Here is a 9,673-nt window from a genome sequence, read left to right on the forward strand (position 1 = left end):
TCAGATTGCGAGTCTTAGCGCCCTCACCACCTGGCCATGCCGGGCCCACTAAAATCGTAATGGCAGACGTTTAACGAATTATTCTATCTGAATAAATGCATTTTGGCTTTTATGACTCCTCTTATTTCGAGAAATCAAGCGTGAGGTGACTCGACACACACTGGCTTTTATATATGTTATATAACGTGATGTATTGTGGCATCTATAATTACCTATAATAATTTTATTATTATTGTACCTTTACGACTTTATATGTTTCTGGGAAATAAAAATGTTTAAAATATTTTTGACTGTTCTTCTATGCTAAAGTAGGTTCAGAATACACACAATGACATAATCATCTAGAATATATCAACCTAATAACACGAGCGAAACCGGATACTTTCATTAGTTTATATATAAAACTGAAAGAATAAGGTTACAGTGCAGTAACTCTAAAATATCCATGAAATGACAAACAAAACTGTAGAAATTAATAAAAGAGTTATTTCTAGGTAATAGCATATTTGACAAACTGTCTGTTTATCATTGTAACCATGGCAGAGTGTTCAAGGAACAATTTATTTAAATTTATAAAATACTTGGTCCAGCGGGGTGATTAAGCAGCGAAACTAACAAAAGCATGAAATGAAGTTTGATTTTGTGTTGTATTACTACTCCCTGTTACGGTCACAAAGCAGCTTCTAAATCAATTTCGTTAAGTAATTTCTACATTTATATACATTTGTGTCTGTTGTTAGAAGTACCAATCACTCAGTCAATCAATAATTTCTCACAATTCACATATGATTATGTACACTGTTGATTTGCTATGAATTAATGTAGTAATTTGGTGTATCTATTGAAAACCCTCATGGTAAAATTATCTGTGGATGTGTACGACTTTTCCCAGTAACTTAAACAAATACATTGCATGTTGATTATTATTATTAGGCTGGTTTTCTTATTACTTTGTCATCGGTTTTACTATTTTCCCTTTGAATTTGAGAGCGAGAATGACAGTTCTTCAGGATAAGATTTGAAGTGGAATTTACTGAAAGTCTTTACTAATGACTAAACAGCGAAAGTTCCCTTGAATAACATGTTATAAAAAACTTACCGATAGTCTTTACCATTACAGAAATCCCAGGCTGATGCATGACAAACAATTTCCCTGTCTGTAGGCTTTTCTATAACTGAGTGTTCCCAAAAAGGAGGAGGCATCTCTTTCAGCCCAAGTGAAGAGAAGAATTCTTCAGATATGTTGAACATATCCAGAGCCGTCATATTCTATTATCGAAAGATTTATACGTGCTTTTCAATGCTGAGCACTTGGAAAGTAATTGTACATTATACTCATATTACGAATTATATGTTTAAATAAATACAGTGCATCAAATTAGTCCTTGTGAATCGTGATTAAATGAAACATGCCGATATATGCTCAATAAACATTCATACTAGTGTCACTGTTGTTTTCTTTATGACTCTGAAAACTAAACAAAATATTTCAAAAAACATTTATGGCCTTGAACATTTTAAAGTGGACGAAAATGCACAAGTTTTCAATTAGTATTTAATCTTCTCAGTTTGTAATATATACGTCAACTTTAATTCTGTAATCTGAATTTGTAATCCAATGAAACGTTTAAACAACTGTGTAGCCAATATTTATTTTTTAAACGAAAAGAAGATAAATTAGGATACCTGTTCTACCATCTGTGGAGTGACGTCGAGTGATGGTTTGCCTGGATACGGTTCAGTAAACTCTTGTACTCCTGCCCAGTCTTGAGCCCACATATTACCTAAAGATGAATCAATTTATCTAAATTAATCCCCTCAAATTATATTTGACTCAAAGGATAATTTTGAAATTACACGTGAAGAGACATTGCAGAAAAGTGATAATCATAGTTGAAATTCATCCGAGTGAATTATTGTTGGAAGTTGTTTTTGTTTACATAATAGTTTTTAAACTGAAGTAGCCAACTGTAGCTGCTGTCAGAGAGTTTTGGTAAAAAACATTAAAGTGTTAAGATAGTTAACCTGAGAGATGTGGAACTTATACACCAACAAATAAGAATTTGAAACTATTTCTAAACCCACCAAGTAGATGAGCTGGAATTGGTCCATCAGGACGAATCTTATCATTTCCATATTTGGAAATTAATTTCCTCCGCACGTAAGCATGCAGGTTTTCATACAGGGGAAGTAGTTGTTTCCAAAGATTTTCTAGATCTTCTAAAAATGTGTCAGATTCGTAGGATTCCCTCCACATTTCTCCCATGTCCGCAAAGCCTGGAATTGAGCATACGACAGAGTCACACAAGACGAATAGATGATTGTGAGAAATTATATACATGTTCAAGTATAAACGTTAAGATATATCAGTCTTTGCTCCTCATCATCACCATCTCATATTTCCAAGCTGAAGGTGTTTAAGCACGAAAAAGCTATCTGCAAAGATAAATCTTCGATTTTCATAAGGTAAAGCACTGCAATATTATTTGTAATATATCAAAATTTTAGAAAAAATTGATGATAAATTGAGTTATTATATCATTTAGTTACATCTGTTCTTTGGTGTGGATAAATCTTCTTAACGGTAAACTTTAAACCTTTTTTTAACTTATTAAATGTATTACAAAAGAAGATATTCCATACTACAGAAGCCGTAACGTGTTGATTCGACTTGTGGCCAAATTTTAGACTATGCGTTAAGGCCAACAGGACCATAACGAATTGATTTAACTCGTTGTCAAAATAGCAATAAGTGTTTTAATTTTTCTTAGGCCTCATATTCATAAGCATATTATTTGATAGGTTGTCCACAGAAACACAATGTAATATGCTTAAAAATATGAGGCCTGGCAAGAGTTACAAAATTCTTAATGGTATTTCGACAATGCGTTTGGTAAATATATTATGGCCCCCGAAGGCTTGACATAGACGACCTGAAATCAGTTATTGTCAGGGTTAATATCTTGTACGATCACTTAAGTATAATTACTATGTCTGCTAACTACGTTTTTATTATTATTATTACTACTTACTAAAAACTAACTATTTTACATGGAGATTAGTGCTAAAATATAGAATATAAAGTAGTGAGCAAGTATACTGTAATTATAAAAAAGAAAAACTGTATCAAACTAATCATAAGACTTTATGCCTAGGCTTCTAACAATGATAACAAATGCTTTTCAAAGTTCACAAAATATAAATTATGTTCATAAAAAGAAAACATAAACAATCCAGCATATACAAGAATAATTTCCAGCTTATTATTAGTTAGTTTATACTAAATACATTTAGCTAATAAATGACTTCAAAACCTTAAGACATTTTTACTTCTTCCCCACCAAAGTTAGTTTTAATGTAATTCTTTTGTTGGCGGGTTCTTCTAAATTATATGGTGAAAATGATTTAGCTTCCGGTCCACGTAACAATACTAAATTATTTTCTCTTTTAAAGTTCCCACAAGCTTGTCGTACACTGTCGTAAATTGCTGTAGGCCTACGTTATAAATGATGTTAACTAACGTAAAACAAATAAACTTTACTTGTATAAAGTAACCGAGATAGCTATCACACTGTCTAGTTCACTATTTTGAAAATTTTCCACACTTCATAACCATCTCTCATTTAGAACCTACTTTCGAATATTTTAAAACAATTTACTTCTCACCCTTAGTTTTCCACAAGTTCTAAGCCCATCTTATTAAATCTTCTGATCGCAACGTCATCATTAAGACCCAAGACGTTTTATCCAATAGGCAAAAGTTGAGTTGCCCAGGGCCACCGCGCGCGGAAGAGCTCTATGTGGTCAGGTATGAGAGTGAGAGGAGCGTCCTTGATTTATTTAATTCAAAAATAAACTGGTTTTTCCTCTTTTTTTATTACCTTACTTTTTTTTTCACTAATAAATTGAGTTTATCAAATTGTATGGTATTTTCTTAAAAGCAAGGGGGCTCACTAGTTTATTCTTCGCTCAGGACCCACCAGTGCCTTAATGTGGCACTGTTGAGACCCGCAGTCTCCTCTAGCTAACACATAAATTACCGCATTAAAAATATAGCTTACAAGCTGAGGTACCTGTCCTTTGTCTGGGTTATGAACTTAAAAAAAAATGTGTGAGTTGATACTATGATAAATAACACAAAATCTTAACTTCCACACAATTTACTTATAACATATTATTCATTATTACCTTACAAAAGTTTTATATAAGCTTTAAGAACTCAATATTTTCATACTTAAAACATGGTATACACTGTGCGATGGTCAGGGTGACTTTGTATTAAATTAATAGATGGTCATTGGCTGCAGAAGTGCATATCAACCTTATGATGGCTGTTGGAGTAGAAACTTCAGCTGAGTTTATGTATTATTGCAATAGGGGTTACCTTTTTTTCCCCTTGCATTTCTCCATAGAGAGTACTAGCGCACTTTTTTTGGGGGGGGGGTGTAAAGACATGATGCTATCTATGAATGTAGTTAATATTAACTTACGTCAAAAATAATAAATGCTCAATAACAGCAATAATAGGGGTGGAGATGATTGTGAACCCTCCATTAACATGCCCCTTATTCCAAACTATCATCCCACAAATTCTGGTTGAGATTGGTCCAGCGACCTAGATAAAGGACACACATACACACATATCTGTGTGCTTTAAATAAATAGATAATATCATATATCATTTTAAATCTCCATCTTATCGTAAATACAACTAGTGTGTGTGTGGGGAGGGGAGAGATCGTAAGAGGTATAATGACGAAATTCATGAAAAAACTGAATTATACTGTGTTTACTAGTTTTAAAATTAACACTCAAAATAAACTTTTCAATTGTACTTGCTGTCAGTAAATACTATTATTATTATTACAAGTATTATATTTTTTTTACAAACAGACTCTACTAAAAACCCACCGTTAAGTCTGGCTGCGTCATTACTGAGTTCTACAAAACGTTCATATCGTTTTCTAATCTTTTTTCCACTTGAGTCCCGCCAAGCCTTCCACACATAAGCCAGTTCATCGTAGTTTTGTGACTTCTTTAAAATTCGAGTTATATCTGTGTAATAGAAAATATCCATTTCAATAGCAAAAACATCTTAACCTACGGATTATCTCCGTTGTAATAAGCAAATATAAGGATAATATAAAAGGCATTATACATTACGACTAATAAATGCTTGCACAAATACACGTTCTTGATCTTATTCGGGCTATGCTGTACAGCTCAAAATTTCTTATTACTACATTTATTGTTAACACATCTGTGTAAAATAACTTACAAAACATACTTCCTACTATTCATCTATATTATTATATGCTATTTTATATAACAAAGCTTTTTTATCTTTATTTATAAACTTCTTGAATGTTCACAGACCCAAGACAATTCAGTTTTGATGGTAAACATATTTGGTACAAGTTGGTAAATATGAATGTTCTCTCCTTCGAATAATCTTGACGAAGGAAATATATGGATTAGGGATATCGCACTAAAACCCCTTGTCCGACTTGAAAGTTCGGTATAACGTTATTCTTCCTGTCTCTTAGCGCAAGCAACCAATAAAAAAATCGCACTGAGAAATAAGAAGTCAGTCAGTAAGTGAAGTACATAAACAAAATATTGTGAATAAAGATTGTTATTTGCCACTTGTGTATGTTTTTCTTTGCGTAACATTTCCTGATCCTATGATTTTGTGGATATTTTTCAGTGTATCCAACCACTTTCATATTACATAGATGTCACAAATTTTAAACAATTACAAAACAAAAAGAGGAATTTCTTACTATACAACTCTTTTGCGTAAGTAATTTGAAAATAAAGTACAATAATGAAACTTTTTCTATGTAAAAAAAAAATAGTGTTGTATTATAGCAAATCTTAAGGATGAAGACAGATATATTCATTTTGTTATCGTACAAAGTACATTTAATTATTTTTATACAGGCATCTGGTGCTCAATGGTGGTTTTAGGTACATGCAACTCGCGCACCGAGATACAAAAGCTGATTTATATTTGATAATACGCATCACCTCTTGAGACTATAATCATCCATGTCTATTTATAACGTGGTGCTTCGGCATTTCCACACTTTTGCATCAAATTATAAAAATTATCATAAATTATTGTATTTTGTTTCAACTCGATTTAGAAATGTACCTATTTTCATTTCACATTCTATGTGATATTAAGGCCATTTTTAACTTTATACTTAACTTATGATAAGTCTTAGGAAATATATTGTAATATATTCAGTACAGTTATTTACTTACTACTATTGACGCAGGCTATCTTACACTTTTTTTCCAATTAGTACATTCTCTTTATTAACGTATATTTAATTTCATATGTAGTTTAGTTGTAATTAGAATGTTTGTTGATAGCTTCCTGGACCTTAAAATCGCACAAATCTATATATTGACCTACCTGGCTCCAATGACAAAGTACAGTTCTCTTCTTCTGAAGAACTTTTATCATCGTCAAGATTCTCACTTTCGTCAGTTATTACAACTTGTAGCGAGTAAGGGCAGATTTTAGATGTACTGTAAGTATCCTCCATACTAGCCGATATTTCATTTAGCTATCAAATTGAAAAATAAAAATTATCCATACAAACATTGAGGAGCAGAAGGGCGATATCTTAACCCCAAGAACATAGAGGAATAAAAGAGGTAACAAAGTTGAACTAGGCAGCAGCTGCATAGTTCATAGTGACATTTAAGGAGAAAGATGTGTTTTTCGAAACGTCACCCTTTCCACTAGAGTTACTTTTGTAGATCGGTACTCCTAGACTTTCTCCTCACGAGGCACTAAACTAGGTAGTTGCTGCGCATTTAAACTTCGTTTGTGCTTCATGAAAACTCTGCCTAAATATATATAAAACGTAAAAAAAGGTGGTTACCTTAGGCGTCTCGATTTATTTATATGCGAGTTCAAGTCATCGGTCTTCAATAGCTGTAAATACTTTTTAACCACCACTGTCATCATGTAAGATAAGGCCCAACTATTTGTTTAATATATAAAACTCCAAAACAACCTCCAAATAGAAAAAAGTCATCGCACCTTTTAACCACCACTGTCATCATGTAAGATAAGGCCCAACTATTTGTTTAATATATAAAACTCCAAAACAATCTCCAAATAGAAAAAAGTCATCGCACCTTTTAACCACCACTGTCATCATGTAAGATAAGGCCCAACTATTTGTTTAATATATAAAACTCCAAAACAACTTCGAAATAGAAAAAAAAAGTCATCGCACCTTTTAACCACGTCACTGCACATTATTTAACGAAATCCAATTGTAAGTTTTATATAAGCACTCGATAATTAAATAATTATTAATTTTGTACCGGCTCTTGATCACCACGGCCTTATGAGGCGGGTGTGCTACCTTTTATTTGCAAAATTCTTAATGATTTTCATCTGTTGTTTTTAAACCTTGTTTGCGATTGGCTCCATTAGCTATATGGCCAGCCTAAAAAATATTTGTTATACTCGGAAAGAGAGTTCGGCTTTCCTCGGCTGTTTCTGTTGCAATTATAGCGAAATTGTAAAGATAAAAATAAAATACCGAGAGCCACAGCTGTTCTGTGCCTCACACCACGAGATGTCACCTTGATGAACAGCGTTGAGCGCGATAATATTTTTGAGTGTTTCGCCACAAAATATTTTAAAGAATTTTACGCCCAAAATAAATAAGATATACGTAATAATAATAATAATAAAAAGATTAGTATCTTATTTGTTCAAAATCTTTGAAGAGGCATAACCTCCTTTTTCTCCTCTGGCGAGCCGCCAGTGATATATATATATCCATTAAGTATTTAATTTTTTTCGCACACACAAGACTAATTATAAAGTTTTACTTTAAACACTACCAAGATTCGAGGTTATGAGAGATGTTTATTTGCTAAAAGTCTCTAAGTAAACTCAGCATCAGACAAGTCAACAGAATCTTACTAGTGTTTAAACTTTCAGGGAAAATATTTAATATTAAAGTTTTCTCAAAGAATAAACCAATCAAACTTTTTTTATTCAAGTTGGTGTCAGATTTAAATTAAAGCCTAGCAGATGAGTTAGTTGCTTTTATAAAACCTGTTGCGAGAATTTAATATCTGAGTAATGAAACATTTTATCAGGTTCTGATAAATTCACAGGAAGAACGGAGCTAATATTTCATTGCTGTGTAATACATATGGTGGTTTAAATTTCCTTTCAGTAAACTTTTCAATAACTTACAAATCATGGTTTAATTGTTTGTGTATTTTAGTTGTATAAACAAGTAGGTGTGTCTAAAGTGCATTGAACATTCAGTAACAAAACAACTGACCTCCTTCAGCTTCTCCGTTGGAAGAGCAGCAGTTCCAAGGATAGACAGGAATTTAAATAGTCTTCTAGTTGATGGATTTTTAAACTGCTTCCAGGCAAACGAGGTGGCATTTTTCCATGCTTCTTTTTGAAACTCTGCATATACTAGAGACCGTTCCAACTAGAATATATTGTAATTAAATTTCATATAAGAAGAGTATTAAAATATTAGTTAGATACTTTCAATGCTCGGCAATAAGTTTTAGAAATTGCTACTGTTGTTACTAATAATTAAACGTGTGACAATCTTGCCCGCACAACTTCGAAATATTAACAACGAGGGTACCCAACTGATAGAGCAGTGCATTATAATCTAAGTAAGAACAGTATATGTAATTAGCCAGGTATTCCAACAAGGAAAAAAAAAACACGAAAATATAAGGAACAGAAAGAAAATTAATATATTACGTTTTAGAACAAAAGTAAGATAAAATATTTCGTTTATCAGTTAATAAAATTTCTTTGCCAGTATATACAGTAATTTGAAAAAAAAAAGCTCTTTAACTTAGTTATATTCAGTATTTAATAACATTTTATTATCAATGCATGTTAATAAACGTGATATCAAAACATAGTATATAACCTAAATTCTAACATTTTACAAGTTTGAATTCCTTAATTTAAAAAGGAAATATTTAAGTAAATTATCAGTCTTCACTTTGAATTCTCCTCTTAAAATTCTTCTTCCTTATATGGACTTTAGACACCAAATAAAAACACCAACAATAGGTATTAATAAGCTAGAATTTAAAATAGGAACCTCTTCTCATCTTTATATTTTTCTAATATATCAATAATATGTTACACCCACCACAGAAACTCCTCCCAAATATTCATGCTGTTGAAATTACTTACATATTCTGACTTGTCAATAGTACATCTTACTACAATCGACGTAGCGTGTATATATATATCACGAAACAATAAATACAATGTGGCGCCATCTATTAACGGCACTACAAACAGATACAATTTGGGTATTCAAGATTCAGACAATTGGGAAAATAACTACGTTATGTACAACAATCATTTCTTTATCATAGAACACAATTTTAAATAAATGTACTCTCCTCACAACAAGAACATGACTTTCACAAGGGCTGTACGTGAGGGTGTGTTATATCTTTATTTATGTAGTTTGTGAATATAGTACTAAATATGGAGTTCTTAAAAGACTTTTTTTTTCAATAAAGGGTACCACTTTTCATATACAAAAACATTACAGTTTATATCAGCACAATCCGAACACTTTTCCGTGTAATACTTCCCAGAAAAAACATTTTTTTAGAAAATGTTTACTTTTTT

The 9,673-nt window shown here is 32.0% G+C and overlaps 1 protein-coding gene across 5 annotated transcripts in view; it reads right to left on the bottom strand.

Annotated features, from left to right (window-relative positions):
• LOC106458754 (angiotensin-converting enzyme-like) overlaps nt 1-9,673 on the bottom strand; it is a 39,652-nt gene that overhangs the window by 14,658 nt on the left and 15,321 nt on the right. For all 5 annotated transcript variants that reach the window (XM_013918296.2, XM_013918295.2, XM_013918298.2 and 2 more), the window contains exons 3-8: nt 8,331-8,489; nt 6,425-6,578; nt 4,912-5,055; nt 2,086-2,277; nt 1,687-1,784; nt 1,100-1,269 (exon numbers count right to left, since the gene is read on the bottom strand). In XM_013918296.2, coding sequence (XP_013773750.1) covers nt 1,100-1,269; nt 1,687-1,784; nt 2,086-2,277; nt 4,912-5,055; nt 6,425-6,578; nt 8,331-8,489 — 917 coding nt within the window. The remainder of the gene's footprint in view (nt 1-1,099; nt 1,270-1,686; nt 1,785-2,085; nt 2,278-4,911; nt 5,056-6,424; nt 6,579-8,330; nt 8,490-9,673) is intronic.

This window comes from Limulus polyphemus, unplaced genomic scaffold (genome assembly GCF_000517525.1).
Source record: "Limulus polyphemus unplaced genomic scaffold, Limulus_polyphemus-2.1.2 Scaffold509, whole genome shotgun sequence".
Taxonomy (NCBI): Eukaryota; Metazoa; Arthropoda; class Merostomata; order Xiphosura; family Limulidae; genus Limulus; species Limulus polyphemus.